Source organism: Salmo salar, chromosome 05 (genome assembly GCF_965601325.2).
Source record: "Salmo salar chromosome 05, fSalSal1, whole genome shotgun sequence".
In the NCBI taxonomy this organism is placed as follows: Eukaryota; Metazoa; Chordata; class Actinopteri; order Salmoniformes; family Salmonidae; genus Salmo; species Salmo salar.
The window spans coordinates 12,443,231-12,460,000 of record NC_138295.1 but is presented as its reverse complement, the minus strand read 5'-3'; the positions used below and the strand labels follow the sequence as shown (position 1 = coordinate 12,460,000).

The following is a 16,770-nucleotide window of genomic DNA, read 5'->3' as shown; positions in this document are numbered from 1 at the left end:
TGATCTCGTCCCTGCAGGACCGCCTGTCCCTGCGTTACATTGAGCACTTTGCCCTGGTGCTGGAGTCAGGTGGGCTGGACCAGAACCAGAGACTACACCTGCTGCAGGAGAACCAGCCGCTCTCACATGTAAGGGATCCGACAGTTACTGTATTCCTCCTGATTACTGTGTTACAGTCATTCTAAGATCAGTGTGGGTGTAATGTAGCCTGGTTAAACCAGACTGAATGCTGTGCTCAATGGTGAGTCCGGCTCAACCAGGCTAGATTGAATGGTATCACCACATTAAAATTAGAATCACCACCAAGGACAACGCCCTTCCGACCATGGCAGTTTGACCGGTACTCATGTTTACACTCATAGAAATAAAATACTACAGAATATATATATTACATTACACTCTATATGGCATGGTATCACCTTCCATTGACTAGCTGTGTTTGTCTACTATGTGGGGAGGGAGGCTGTTATGATATAGATGTTATTCATGCCGTCTCCCTCTCTCTCCTCAGGTGGTGCACAGGACGTATTTCCAGGGGATGAAGTGTCTCTTCCGCATCTGTTTCTTCCCCAAGGACCCAGCAGACCTGCTCAGGAGGGACCCTGCAGCCTTTGAGTACCTCTACATACAGGTGGGGATACAGCCTTCAGATACCTCTACAGCTAGGGATATAGCCTTCAGATACCTTTACAGCTAGGGATATAGCCTTCAGATACCTCTACAGCTAGGGATACAGCCTTCAGATACCTCTACAGCTAGGGATATAGCCTTCAGATACCTCTACAGCTAGGGATATAGCCTTCAGATACCTCTACAGCTAGGGATATAGCCTTCAGATACCTCTACAGCTAGGGATACAGCTCTCAGGTACCTCTACAGCTAGGGATATAGCCTTCAGGTACCTCTACAGCTAGGGATATAGCCTTCAGATACCTCTGCAGCTAGGGATACAGCCTTCAGATACCTCTACAGCTAGGGATACAGCCTTCAGATACCTCTACAGCTAGGGATACAGCCTTCAGATACCTCTACAGGTAGGGATATAGCCTTCAGGTACCTCTACAGCTAGGGATACAGCCTTCAGATACCTCTACAGCTAGGGATATAGCCTTCAGATACCTCTACAGCTAGGGATATAGCCTTCAGATACCTCTACAGCTAGGGATACAGCCTTCAGATACCTCTACAGGTGGCGATACCATGGATACAAACCTCATGGTTCTGTTTGGATCATCAAGGGGTTCTTTCTGCAGCGGAGCCCCTCAGCCCACTGAGCCAACAAAAGGATTAGAACTTCTGGCACAAATGAGTAGTTCCAGATTTATGTCCTTCTCCATCTCATTCTAGAATGTTGTTATAGTAACTCTTCCACGCTAGAGATTCTGACATACCAAGATGGTATATAGACATACCAAACCAGTTTCACATTACGTCCAACACAAATAAATGAAGTAACCAGTGCATCTTCAATATCTCTCAGTCTCACTCCTTTGCATAAGATTGCTGGAAGAGGTTCCTGACAAGGACATCCATCTCTGTTATAGCTGTGCCTAAAAGTGTATAACCAGAATAACATGACATTACCCCCTCCCCACCACAGAGTCGCAATGACGTCATCAAAGAGCGCTTCGGCATGGACTGGAAGTCTGATGTCACACTGCGGCTGGCAGCGCTTCATATCTACATCACAGTGTCGTCGGCCAGACCCAATCAGAAGATCTCGCTCAAGAATGTGGAGTAAGTGGTGTGTGTGTGTGTGTGTGTGTGTGTGTGTGTGTGTGTGTGTGTGTGTGTGTGTGTGTGTGTGTGTGTGTGTGTGTGTGTGTGTGTGTGTGTGTGTGTGTGTGTGTGTGTGTGTGTGTGTGTGTGTGTGTGTGTGTTATGACAAAATGGATCCCTCAGCTGCATGACTCATCACTCAGACACCTCAAAGACCGAAATGCGTGTCTCCGTATTCCATTATATTTCATAAAAAATGTCTTAGCTCTAATGTGCAGAAGTGTGGTATCCAGCTGAGCTTCTAAAAGTATATCAAAATCATCCATAATTAATCCATCTGATATTAAAAACAGAAACCCCTCAAACCATGAGTTCAAGTTACTCTGACACCAACAAATTACAATTTCCTCTGGCCACACATTTAGTCATATCCTCAACTTACCAGATAACTAGATCACTTTGACTGACAGACATTACCAGCTATCTAGATCCCTCTGACTGACAGACATTACCAGCTACCTAGATCACTCTGACAGACAGACATTACCAGCTACCTAGATCACTCTGACAGACAGACATTACCAGCTACCTAGATCACTCTGACAGACAGACATTACCAGCTACCTAGATCACTCTGACAGACAGTACCAGCTACCTAGATCACTCTGACAGACATTACCAGCTACTTAGATCACTCTGACTGACATTACCGGATAACTAGAACACACTGACAGACAGTACCAGCTATCTAGATCACTCTGACTGACAGACAGTACCAGCTATCTAGATCACTCTGACTGACAGACATTACCAGCTATCTAGATCACTCTGACTGACAGACAGTACCAGCTACCTAGATCACTCTGACAGACAGACAGTACCAGCTACCTAGATCACTCTGACTGACAGACAGTACCAGCTATCTAGATCACTCTGACAGACATTACCAGCTACCTAGATCACTCTGACAGACAGACAGTACCAGCTATCTAGATCACTCTGACTGACAGACAGTACCAGCTATCTAGATCACTCTGACAGACATTACCAGCTACCTAGATCACTCTGACAGACAGACAGTACCAGCTATCTAGATCACTCTGACTGACAGACAGTACCAGCTATCTAGATCACTCTGACTGACAGACAGTACCAGCTATCTAGATCACTCTGACAGACAGACAGTACCAGCTATCTAGATCACTCTGACAGACAGACAGTACCAGCTACCTAGATCACTATGACTGACATTACCGGATAACTAGATCACTTTGACTGACAGACATTACCAGCTATCTAGATCCCTCTGACTGACAGACATTACCAGCTACCTAGATCACTCTGACAGACAGACATTACCAGCTACCTAGATCCCTCCCAGAAATTTTCCATAGGCACAAAAAGCTTATTTCTCTCAAATGTTGTGCACTAACTTGTTTACAGCCATGTTACTGAGCATTTCTCCTTTGCCGAGATAATCCATCCACCTGACAGGTGTGGCATATCAAGAAGCTGATTAAACAGCATGATCATTTCACAGGTGCACATTTCTCTACCATAAGCCGCCTCCAAAAGTCGTTTTAGAGAATTTGGCAGTACGTTCAAGCGGCCTCACAACCGCAGACCAAGTGTAACCACGCCAGCGCAGGACTTCCACATCCAGCTTCTTCACCTGTGGGATCGTCTGAGACCAGCCACCCAGACAGCTGATGAAACTGTGGGATCGTCTGAGACCAGCCACACGGACAGCTGATGAAACTGTGGGATCGTCTGAGACCAGCCACCCGGACAGCTGATGAAACTGTGGGATCGTCTGAGACCAGCCACCCGGACAGCTGATGAAACTGTGGGTTTGCACAACCGAAGAATTTCTGCACACACTTTTAGAAACCGTCTCAGGGAAGCTCATCTGGATGCTCGTCATCCTCACCAGGGTCTAGACCTGACTGCAGTTTTGCATCGTAACCAACTTCAGTGGGTAAATGCTCACGTTCGATGGCCACTGTCATACTGGAGAAGTGTGCAGAGAAGTGTGAATCCCAGTTTTAACTGTGCTGGTCAGATGGCAGACAGCGTGTATGGCGTTGTGTGGCCGAGCGGTTTGGTGATGTCAACGCTGTGAACAGAGTGCCCCATGGTGGCGGTGGGGTTATGGCATGGGCAAGCATAAGCTACGGACAATGAACACAATTGTATTTTATGGATGGCAATTTGAATGCACAGAGATACTGTGATGAGATCCTGAGGCCCATTGTCGTGCCGGTCATCCACCACCATCACCTCATGTTTCAGCATGATAATGCACAGCCCCATGTCGCAAGGATCTGTACACAATTCCTAGAAACTGAAAATGTCCCAGTTCTTCCATGACCTGCATACTCACCAGACATAACAACCATTGAGCATGTTTGGGATGCTCTGGATCGACGTGTACAACAGTGTGTTCCAGTTCCCGCCAATATCCAGCAACTTCACACAGCCATTGAAGAAGAGTAGGACAACATCCCACAGGCCACAATCAACAGCCTGATCAACTCTATGTGAAGGAGATGTGTCACGCTGCATGAGGCAGGTGGTGGTCACACCAGATACTGACTGGTTTTATGATCCAGGCCACTACCTTTTTTTGCATCTGTGACAAACAGATGCATATCTGTATTCCCAGACATTCGAAATCCATAGATTAGGGCCTAATGAATGAATTTAAATTGACTGATTTCCTTATATGAACTGGAACTTAGTAAAATCGTTGAAATTGTTGCATGTGTTTATATTTTTGTTGAGTGTAGATAATTCTGATAACTAATTCACTCTGACAGACTAATTTAGCAGGTACTCTTATCCAGAGCGACTTACAATCAGTGCGTTCAACAAAAACATAATATGCAAGTGAATACAATGAAATAACAGTCGTTGCAAGTCAAGTCATTCAGTCACACAGACAGAGTAGAGCCAGTGTTCTCCCTCCTGGCTGAGTCTTGACTCTGAGGGTAGCCTTGTCAACCCTGTCAGTGTGACAGAGAATAGGAGCAGTCGTTGGGTTGCGTCCCAACTGGCACCTTATTCCCTATGTTGTGCACTACTTTTGACCAGGGCCCACAGTGCTATAAAGGAATAGGGTGCCATTTGGGACATAGCCCACGAGTCTTCCCTGGGTGTCTCTCCCTGAGATATAGACATAGTCCCATAGCTGTCAGCATCTGACTGATTATACCATCTCTCTCTCTCTCTCTCTCTCTCTCACTTTCTTCCTCTCTCCCCTTGCTCTCTACTCTCCCCCCTCCTCTCTATTCCCACCTCTCTTTCTCTCCCTCCCCAGGAAGGAGTGGGGCCTGGAGCCCTTCCTACCCCTCACTCTGCTTCCCACCATCAAGGAGAAGAATGTGTGTAAGACCTTGTCACAGCTGCTCAAAACCTATCAGCATCCGCCTCCCTCCGGCAACAAGGTGATCTGCCCTCTCTGTCACACAATGACCTTCCTTTCAGTAAATATTCTCTACATACAGCATAGCTATACCACTAAGTTATTCAGATTCATTGTATAGCCTACCTTTCATCTGAGGGCTTGCACTCTCCGTTAAGCAGTTTATCTTTGGATTTGACTGGCTGTGGAGTTCCATACATATTTAAACAGTGTGCTTGTGCCCCAATACATGGCTAAACAGTGACCCCAAGAGGACATGTATAGTATTGCAGTATAAAATCCAATGGTCATCCTTGGGTGAATCTCAGTAGTAGAAGCTAGCAACAGGGCGACCACATCCGTTTGGTCATCCTTGGGTGAATCTCAACCATATTAAGTGGCTTCTCCTCCTCGTCTCCTCTCCTTCATCTCCACTGATCTGAAATCACAAGATAAGTGAAAGCAATATGAAGGATGCCAGCTAGGTTTTTAATTCCACCTATCCAGTTCTTTAATGTTAGTGCAGATCGAGGAGACGAGTAGAGGAAGCCACTAGAAACTATTGAGACTGGGCCCTTGAGTGTTGTGTTGTGTCTACTGACAGGTCCCTCCTCTCCAGGGAAAGCTGCAGTACATGCGTGTGCTCAACGATCTTCCGCCCTTTGGAGGCTTGCTGTTCCACACCGTCGGACTAGTAATGGCAACATTTATTTATTTATTGAACCTTTAATTAACTAGGCAAGTCAGTTATGAACAAATTCTTATTTACAATGACGACCTAACATTTCCTTATGAACATTCCAATTTTGTATTCCCACATCATATATGAGTCCCACTCTTTTATGATGCATTTCTCTTTTGTCAATGTACAGCTCATGTTTATGTTTTCCTGTAGCCTTGTAGCATCCCAGGCCAGACATCCAATCTGATATAACAAGTATAATCAACTCCAAACTGTTACTACATACCTGTATGTATAATACATACAATCAACCCACTTCATTGGCCACTTTTAAAGAATGCATGTTTCTGAGTTAAGTTCTATAAATGTTATTGAATGAATTAAGAGCTGTTGATTGATTGATTGATTTACTGACTGATTGATCAACAGGATGAGAAGCAGTCAGCCACTACGCTGCTGGTGGGTCCACGGCACGGCATCGGTCATGTGATTGACCTGAAGAACAACCTTACCACGGTTCTGACAGAGTTCAGTCGCGTTGCTAAGATACAGCTGCACCGGGAGAACCAGGGTGTTGCCCGCGTAGAGGTGGCAATACATGAGGCCAAGGTATATGACAGATTGACACATGTACAACTATAGATCTAGAAGGACATTATGAGGCTCAGGGTGGAACTCAATAGAATGAGATTTGCTTGTTTTGCCAGAAATCCTTGCATCATACTAGTAGGCCATGCTACCTAGCATAGATTTTCGCTGCACAGAAGAATTCCTTTCAAATTAAATGAAATAAAATCAAACCTGCAACATAAACCAAGTTGAAGTACCGATATGGCCATTATATTAAATATACAGTCAAATGCTTTGTTGAAGTCTCTTAACTTCTCTCCATCCCTGCTCCAACCTCTCCAACCTCTGTGTATGAATGTGTGTGTGTGTGTGTGTGTGTGTGTGTGTGTGTGTGTGTGTGTGTGTGTGTGTGTGTGTGTGTGTGTGTGTGTGTGTGTGTGTGTGTGTATGTGTGTTTGTGTGTGTGTGTGTATGAATGTGTGTGTGTTTCGGAGGGGCTAGGATAAAGCCAATATATCTACATTATTGGATAAAGCAGAAGACACATTTCCGTTGGACCTTGTGTACAATTGACAATAAAGGAATCTTAATCTAAGTCTTAATGATCCACCCCTGCAGCCTCTGGTCCTGTTGATGGAGTGGCCTGATGCCAGTAACTTCGCCTGTCTCATCTCTGGCTACTACAAGCTGTTTGTGGATCCCAAACGAACCATCTACTACCGGACACCTGGTCAGTCTTATATGATCAAGGCAGGTATGTTAGTAGGCACCTCCTTGATTTATTAGGACTTGCAATGAAACTGCATATTCACAATAGGTGTCCACAAAAGTATGTGGACACCTGCTCGTCGAACATCTCATTCCATGGGCATTAATATGAAGTTGGTCCCCCCCTTTGCTGCTATAACAGCCTCCACTCTTCTGGGAAGGCTTTCAAGTAGATGTTGGAACATTGTTGTGGGGACTTGCTTCCATTCAGCCTCAAGAGCATTAGTGAGGACATTGTCATGCTGAAACAGGAAAGGGCCTTTCCCACACTGTTGCCTCAAAGTGGGAAGCACATAATCATCTAGAATGTCTGTATCTTTAAGATTTCCCTTAATTGCCTAGCCCGAACCATGACAAACAGCCCCAGACCATTATTCCTCCTCCACCAAACTTTACAGTTGGCACTATGCATTGGGGCAGGTAGCGTTCTCCTGGCACTGCCAAACACAGATTAGTTGGTTGGACCGCCAGAAAACACGTTTCCACTGCTCCAGAGTCCAATGGTGGTGAGCTTCACACCACTCCAGCCGATGCTTGGCATTGCTTCAGCATTCGGCGGTCCCGTTCTGTGAGCTTGTGTGGCCTACCACTTCGCGGCTGAACTGTTGTTGCTCCTAGATGTTTCCACTTCACAATAACAGCACTTACAGTTGACTGGGTCAGCTCTAGAGGGTAAAAATGAGAAAAACTGACTTGTTAGAAAGGTGACATCCTATGACGGTGCCACATTGAAAGTCACTGAGCTCTTCAGTAAGGCCATTCTACTGCCAATGTTTTCCTATGGAGATTGCATGGCGGTGTGCTCGATGTTATACACCTGTCAGCAACGGGTGTGGCTAAAATTGCTGAATCCACTAATTTGAAGGGGTGTCCACATACTTTGTTTTTTAAGTCTAGTGTTTCGGGAAGTGTTACAGAGATTCCATTATTATTAGCTTTAGATACAAATGAAAGTATTTTTCATTTACGGTTAAAATCATTTCCATACTGTTTGCTTTGGCTACATTTTGTAACAATAAAACTCAGCATCCAAACTCAGCATTCAAAGCCTCATTGACTGCATATCAGTTTACATCTCAAGGATTCCATTTACAGGTTTTTGTGTGTGTCTGCAAGTGTGAGGCATTGCATGTAAACCATTATACTGCAACCAACTCTGCTCAATCCAACTGGACTGAGACCTGCTTCTCTATAATGCATCAGTGCATCCGGACCTAAACCATATCAACAGCTACCAATCACCTCTGCTGTCGCTCCTCCCATCTACATCCTGAGATCTCATCTTCATTGGACTATTCTCTCTCTTTTCCATGCATAGGGTAACATTTCATGGGCTTTGCCTTGCTTTTATCTCTGTAATCAAGTATACATCTAATATTCAAACATGCACAGCTCTGTTTCCATCTGCTGTGGTGGTGTGCTTGCATGAGAGGATGGCCGCTACGTCCCATAACATCCCACCAGACTTACCTCAAACCTCCAACTCCAGTCTCCAGCATCCATCACTGAAAAAAATCCACCAGCCTTCTCCTCTCTTTTCCCATAAGGACACACTCCATCCTCCCATGCGATTCCTCACCTCTCAGCCTCTCAATTGCTCTGACAATTCTGTCCTCAGATTATAGAGGTTCCCACCACGCCCACCCACGCTCTGGCGTCACAGCGGCGTCCAGTGGAGACCGACGAGCGGATGAGAGGGAAAGACCCCATACGAGGGACCCAGGGTCCCAGTCTCAGAAGACAGCGACCGCCCCACTGCCCGCAGAGTCCCAACACCTGGGTCTATGCCACGTTCATCTCCGGGAGCCACAACAGCTGCAGGAGCTCCAAATGCAGGCAGAACCTGAGCTCGACATCAATGAGAACTTAATTTCCCAAGAGGCACCAGAGCGGCCCAGTGCCAAGTCTGACCCAATGCTCCAGAGCACAGAGACGATCGTCGGGAGGCCAGAGAGCCCCGTCCAGGAGAGCTCAGTGGTCTTCAGGAGCAGAGCCCAAACCATGGGGCAGTCCCAGCGAGCTACACGGTTCTTCTGTGACTCCTGCAAGGCCAGGTTGAGGGCAGAGGGAGTGGCTGTGGTCTTGAACAGTGAAAGCAGCGGCAACTCATCGAAGCACTGCTCCAGCGCCTGTGCCTCCCGTGATGGTGGTGCAGTAGACCTCATGGCCCTGCCTCCCCCGGGGAACGAAGAGGAAGAAGAGGTGGAGGATGTAGGAAGAAAGCTGCAGCCTCCTCCGCCAGCCATTGCTGCCCCTCCACCTGGCTTCAGGGACAACAGCTCAGATGAAGACGACGCCAAGAGAGGACGGAATTCTCAACCAAACCCAAACTCCATCCCCAGTCCAAGCACTGCAACTGGGGCTGCTGTCAGCAAGAGCTCTGCCAAGGCTTCTGCCAAGGAAGTGGTACCAGCTCCAGGGGATGTCCCGGTGACGTTGATAGACAACGTGGCCACCAGGACAGTACGGGACCATGCACAGGAGCTGGATGATGCTCTGGTGTCCACTCTGCAGGCACTGGAGGCCCTAGCTGCATCAGAGGATTTCCCCCATCACCCCCAACAGCCAGCTCAAACCACAGGTCAACCTGCTGAGTCATGCTACAAGGGCTATTTTTAGTGCTAATTGTTAATTTTAGGGCTCAGTGACTACTAAGGGCACACTGAGTGTATAAAATATTAGGAACACAATCCTAATATTGAGTTGCACCCCCCTTTGCCCTCAGAACAGCATCAGTTGGTTGAGGAATGAACTCTACAAGGTGTAGAAAGCGTTCCACAGTGATACTGGCCCATGTTGACTCCAATGCTTCCCAACGTTGTGTCAAGTTGGCTAGATGTCCTTTGGGTCATGGACCATTCTTGATACACACGGGAAACTGTTGAGCATGAAAATTCCAGCAGCTTTGCAGTTGTTGACACACTCAAACCGGTGCACCTGGCACCTACTACCATACCCTGTTCAAAGGCACTTGAATCTTTTGTTCACCCTCTGAATGAAGCACATACACTATCCATGTCTATCCATGTGTGTAGGCCGTCATTGTAAATAAGAATTTGTTCTTAACTGACTTGCCTAGTTAAATAATGGTTAAATAAAAAATATATACAAAAATATCTCAATTGTCTCCTCCTCTTCAACTACAATGATTTGAGTGGATTTAACAAGTGACATCATAAAGGGATCATAGTTTTCACCTGGTCAGTCTATGTCATGGAAAGAGCAGGTGTTCCTAATGTTTTGTACACTTCAGTGTAGATGAAGGGGAGGAGACAGGTTAAAGAAGGATTTTTATGCCTTGAGACAATTGAGGCATGGAATCTGTATGTGTGTTATTCCAGAGGGTGAATGGGCAAGACAAAATATTTAAGTGCCTTTGAACAGGGTATGGTAATAGGTGCTAAGCGCACCTTTTTGAGTCTGTCAAAAATGTCAATGTTGCTGGGTTTTTCACGCTCAACAGATTCCTGTGTGAACAACTGTGGGAAGCATTGGAGTCAACATCTCTGTGGAACACGTTCAAACACCTTGTAGAGTCCATGCCCCGATGAACTGAGGCTGGCTTGATAGCATAATTCAAGTTCAAAGCTTTAGCATCCCAAAACAGAGACAAAAAGACTACGTATTGATGTGTTGTTTTACAGCACACTGCTTGACTCTGAACAAAGTCTCTTGTGTTGTATATTTTGATAGCGAGAGAAACACAAGAGTTCACCCAGTCTTGATTAAAATTCAGTTTGATGCAAAACAAGGTTTTACTCACAGAAGGTTAGCAGAGCTTTAAAAGAAACATCAAGGGATTTTGATGAGTCACTACCTAGAAACAGTATATTTGATGCGCCATCTTTGCACAATCAATGACTGCTTTCCACCTGTCTGTGATATTTCATGACTTCCTTGTGACCCTGATAGTGTCTTGTGTTTCCTTCTTTCCGTAGGGTTGATCGTGTTGGCGGCCATTACGCCTGAATCATCGTTGGACTCAGGGCACGAGACCAACTCCTCGGAGCTGACAGACGTCTCAGAGATGGTGTCGGCCATGAAGCAGCACCAGAACCAGGCCTACCTTCTGGCCCACCATATCAACAAGGAGCGTATCTTCAGTCGCAGGGACTTCCCCTTGGCCATACCAGGCTGCACCACCCAGACTATAGAGGGTGGTGCGTTCTCCATGGGTCAGATCCGTGGCAGCTGCCCCTCGAAGCCAGTGACCCTCATTAAGACTGTTCCCCTAAAGCTCAGCCCTGCTAAGGAGACTGCCAGTCCAGGTCTCAGCTCAGTGAAGCAGGGGAGTAACGTTACCCAAGACCCATCGCAGAGTGAACCGAGAGAAGGCAAGAAGGCAAAACCAGAGCCTACCAAAGCGTGCACCCAAGACCGCCCTGCAAATTCAACTGAGGAGCTGAAAGTGTCCGATCCAGGGCAGGCACCCAAGGTCGGCAAGGATCAAAGGTCACCCTGTTCTGCTATTGGAAAACTAAGCCTGAATCTCTCTGCAGGGATCAAGGGGAAGAAGTCTGCGCCTCTGAGCCCGGACCCTACCAACAAAGCCTTACCTATTCTCTTGGCTGTAGACAGAACTGCCTCCGCCAAGATTTGCCCCACAAACATGTGCCAAGATGCCGAGACTGCCTCTAGCGAGACCATCAAGCCTTCAAGCTCTAATGACCTCCTGCCAGTTGATGACCTGTTCTGCACGTGCCCTGTGAGAGAACCCGGGCCACAGCTAAGACCGAAGGATCCACAATCCCAGAAGGTGGTTGTGTTCCACTCCTCTTCCCCAACAGACGATGAGCGTCTTCCGGCCAAAGGCCTCCAACTAGCCAGCAGCAAAGAGATCGCAGCGAAAGCAGCAGGAGGAGCAGGAGCAGACCTCGTCTTGGCCAAGCCCAGCCCCCAGGCCCCAACAAAGTACTCCCAGTCCCCACACATACATGTGAAAGCTGAGAGGAAGGAAGCAGCAGAGGCCAAGGCAGAGAGGTCCCAGGGTAAAGCTCAAGCTGAGCCACAGAAATGCCCTGCGAAGACATTGCCTCTCCTGGGAGACCCCACACACCCTACCTGCTCTGTGGACAAGGTCTCCACTTTTCCATCTGCCGACAGCAAGAAGCAGGGTGGTGGTAAAGGGAAGGCCCAGCGTAGCGCCCCCTTCCTCAGTATCAAGAACCTCCTGTCAGCCACGTTCCCAGCTCGGATTCGGCGGGAGACTGACGAGCGCAGAGCCCAGCTCCAGAAGGTCCGGCAGTACGAGTTAGAGTTCCTGGAAGAACTTCTGAAGCCCAAGTCATCTGGGGGCGAGTACCTACCCCAGGGGTCCTCGCCAGTCCCCTCAGGCACCCCCTGTGCTTGTCAGCTCCGTACAAGTCCTGTGCTAAAAGCCCCTGGCATCTCCCGAGAGCAACGCCGCAGCTGCGACTGCAAGAGGATGTGCAGAGGCATCCGACTGCCCGATACACCGGTCGGCTCAACTGCAGAGCCACAGCAGCATAGAGGCAGAGAGAGATCCCTCTCCAAGACCCCTCCAGTGACCTCCAAAACCCCTCACTCCCAGGGAGGTCCGAGGAGACCTCAGACCTTAGAGATCAAGACCACCCGAATCCGCTCGACCAGTCTGGAGTCACGGGAACCCAGGGGGGAGCAGGCTTCCTGCTTGCCCACTTGCACCTCTCGCACACCAGACTGCATGGGTGCCCCACAGTACAAGAAGCTCCAGAGGCGGTATAGCATCGGGGAGGTGGACAACGCTGAAGGCACACCACTGTACGCCGAGGTCAAACCCAAAGCCAAGAGCCTGGAGAAGGAGATGGAGCGAGTGAGGGCCACAGGACTGAGGCTTCCAACGCCCGTGGAGCCTGTTCACAATCAAACTCAAACTCACACGGCTGCTGCAGCGGCGAAGGGGAAGAAAGGAGTGTTCTTCGTCCAGGGAGAAGAGCTGCTGCGGGAGAGCAGAGAGGGGGCGCCGACAGAGATGCTGCTGGGGCTGCCTAGCGAGGACAGTGACGACAGGGAGAAGTGCTGCTCCTTCTGTTTCTGCTACAGGAAGTGTGAGGCGGCGGACGAGAGCAGTGAGAAAGAAGAGCTTTCCTACTCCATCCCCCTCCAGGTCCTGCCTGGGATGCAGCTGGACTCTCAGACCTTGCCCGTCGTCAGCAAAACCCTCCAGGTTCTCCACGCTGAGGGATGCAGCGGGGAGGAGGAAGAAATAGAGGAAGAGGAAGAAGAAGAGGAGCCGCAGACACAGGAGATCGACCTCCGGGCCTGCGGGACTCTGGAGGGTAGCCTGGCGAGGGTCCAGTCCCTGCAAGGGAAGACGTTCAGCTTGCCGGACGGTTTCCTCAACGCCCAGCTGGATGCTAATGAGCTGCTAGCCATCCTGCGACAGTGCGCTAACGTTCCCCAGGTGGATAACGAATCACGCCTCCAGCCGTCCCGGATCGCCGAGTACAAGCAGGAGCTGGCGGTGCGCTTCAAGGAGTTCAGGGCGGCATGCAGACGGGTGGCGAGCGTCGAGAAGAGCCCCACGCGCATGCTGAGCGTTGTTACGGCCAGCTTCCTGGTCCTCTGCGAACTGACTCAGACCTTCATCAAGCTGGTTAGAGGGGTGCGTTCAGAGGCCCAAAGGCTGCAGCTGCTGCGGAAGGTTGAAGAGGTTGCTATCAATTACACTTTGTTGTTGCGTGCAGCCGAGGATGCTATGGGCCACTCCAGTAGTCTGCCTAACAAGAGTGTGAGTCCCCAAGTTACTACAACCACCACTAACATGGGCTCCCTCTCTCGCCCAATGAAAACCCTGCCCACCCAGTAAAGACAAAGCTGGGGGAAGTTAGTGAATAATTATTTATGACAGTTGGGAGTGTGGGTGGCTGGGTCTACGCTCTCAACGTCCATTAGTTATTTATTGTTTACAGGACATGCAATGATCCATCCATCGCAATGCAACTGCTCCATTATGCGTTTACAGGGGCTGTGGCAGTTGCAGCCTAGAGTGGCCCTGTAGTGTTCTAGCATAAAAGACAAACGCTTGTGCACCGCTGTACAAAAGGTGCATGCACCTACACCTCTGAAACGCTGGGTGAAAAACAGGGCTAACCACTCCTCCATGTCAACTCACATTTCAAAGGTCCTTCTCATTATTTTCTATGTATATTTGAGTTGTATGTTTTTAGCAAAGTATACCATTTTGTGGAGAATAAATATAATGAAAATAATATATAAAATGAATTTGAGTATAACAAATATAAAGAGTAATACACCTACAATAAATCTTTAGACATTTTAATGTGCTCTGGGCAAAAATACCACAGAGAATATGTCAAAGTAGTGAATTCTGTGAATTAGGTAGTCCAAAGCCTGGGTTAGTAGTTGATGTGTTTGTTTGTTACATTTCTAACTGTTGTCACAGAATGAGTTCTGTTGGTCATCCGGAAAATATCATGACCTGCACCTCAACAATATCACATACCTCACATTCACAATGTTGGAAATTGTACCTCTGCGAGATTGTAAAATCCACACATTTTGAATTGGGTTGCTATAAAACAGACATGGGGCCCATTTACTCACCTGTAGAATAACACCACAGGTTGGGGCAGATGTAGCAGAAACGCTAACTCACTAGCGGCTAACCAATCAGCTGGGTAGGATCAATGTTCTTCATGAAGAAAGGCAGCCCCGCTCTGCAGTATAAATTGTAGTAAACCTCGCATTGCTGTCTTGGTTTGAGACACACACAGTACACATGCACTCACACACAACGATCACAATCCACACGAAACCGGCACCTCACCTCTTGTAAACGAGATGAGGTAAATGGGAGATTCACATTAGAAAACTTAGCCTTAGACTTTTGCACAACCTTCAGCATTTGCTCCTGCTCACACATGATCTAAGTTCATGTTTTGTTTACATTCAGCCTACTGAACATTGAGCTAGAAAACAAACTTCACATCATACACCTTCAGTTTTATAAACTATTTCATCTTGCAAGAGATTCAAGTTGCTATATTCTTCTCTAAAATCATTTTACAGGATTTTGTGTCACAAATAATTCAATGGGTTTATACTTTTTGCTCTCTATGTGCTGTTGTCCATTGTGCAATACAGGAAATGTTGTGAAATCACACACACACACAAAGTAGTTTTCTATGTATTTTAATAAAACTGACACCTGTGTTTTCTGTCTGAAAACGGCTTTCTGTCTCATCCTACTGTCAAACCACGGAGATCAAAGCAGCCTATTGCTAACCTCAACAGAAACTGAAACTATTCAGACTGACATTAGGGTACTATTCATACCATGTGTTTTCTTTCACTGCACTACTGTCTTGCATGTTTCCCCAATTCTACATTTCTTCTTGAAGATACAAGAAGTAGAAACGGTCAAGTTACCAATGGTGGTCGCAGATTCAGTGTTACTACTAGTTTTATTGAAGTGAGAAAGAAAGAATATACATCCACAAAAATATGAGGAGGCTACTTACGACAGTAATGTTTGCAATGGAAATTATTTATGCGTAGTTGTATTATTCTACACTTGAGATGTAAATATTGTAAAACGGTTGGAATATTTGTGAGCCTGGAAAACACTTTTAAATTATCCCACTAACTGACAATGTGAAGATTGGTTCCAAATTCTTCACTGTTTTGTAAAAGAAAAAAGAAAACATGTCTGTACCGTATAATTTCTAGTAGTTATGTTCCATAGAAAACTAATAGCAAAAACGTATATTTTAAGAGTATATAATGAGTATAAAGCATGGGACATGTTTATTTTTATAAAAACTAAATATTTACAGTATCAAACGGCATTCTCTCATCATGACGGCCTGGAAATGTTTTCAAACATTTTGTTTTTGACATAATGGTAATATACAAATATTTTGTGTGGTTGTCATTGTTGAGTTGCATTGTTGCCAAAATGTGAATATGTCTCTGTTCCATAACATAATGGACCTCTGTTCCATAACGTAATGGACCTCTGTTCCATAACATAATGGACCTCTGTTCCATAACGTAATGGACCTCTGTTCCATAACATAATGGACCTCTGTTCCATAACGTAATGGACCTATGTTCCATAACATAATGGACCTATGTTCCATAACATAATGGACCTCTGTTCCATAACGTAATGGACCTCTGTTCCATAACATAATGGACCTCTGTTCCATAACATAATGGACCTCTGTTCCATAACATAATGGACCTATGTACCATAAAATAATGGACCTATGTTCCATAACATAATGGACCTATGTTCCATAACATAATGGATCTATGTTCCATAACATAATGGACCTATGTTCCATAATGTAATGGATCTATGTTCCATAACATAATGGATCTATGTTCCATAACATAATGGACCTATGTTCCATAACATAATGGACCTATGTTCCATAACATAATGGATCTATGTTCCATAACATAATGGAACTATGTTTCATAATGTAATGGACCTATGTTCCATAACATAATGGATCTATGTTCCATAACATAATGGACCTATGTTCCATAACGTAATGGATCTATGTTCCATAACGTAATGGGCCTATGTTCCATAACATAATGGACCTATGTTCCATAACATAATGGACCTATGTTCCATAACATAATGGACCTCTGT

General features: G+C 46.5%; 1 protein-coding gene across 1 annotated transcript in view; it reads left to right on the top strand.

The window, feature by feature from the left end:
• Positions 1 to 15,831, top strand: part of LOC106604321 (FERM and PDZ domain-containing protein 3) — a 34,895-nt gene extending 19,064 nt beyond the window's left edge. The window contains exons 2-8 of the mRNA XM_082974986.1: positions 1 to 128; positions 512 to 631; positions 1,601 to 1,737; positions 5,039 to 5,165; positions 5,727 to 5,816; positions 8,655 to 9,723; positions 11,081 to 15,831. The exon at positions 1 to 128 is cut by the window's left edge and continues 4 nt beyond it. Of these exons, the coding sequence (XP_082831112.1) occupies positions 1 to 128; positions 512 to 631; positions 1,601 to 1,737; positions 5,039 to 5,165; positions 5,727 to 5,816; positions 8,655 to 9,723; positions 11,081 to 13,950 (4,541 nt within the window). The 3' untranslated portion in view covers positions 13,951 to 15,831. The remainder of the gene's footprint in view (positions 129 to 511; positions 632 to 1,600; positions 1,738 to 5,038; positions 5,166 to 5,726; positions 5,817 to 8,654; positions 9,724 to 11,080) is intronic.
• Positions 15,832 to 16,770: the final 939 nt, after the last annotated feature.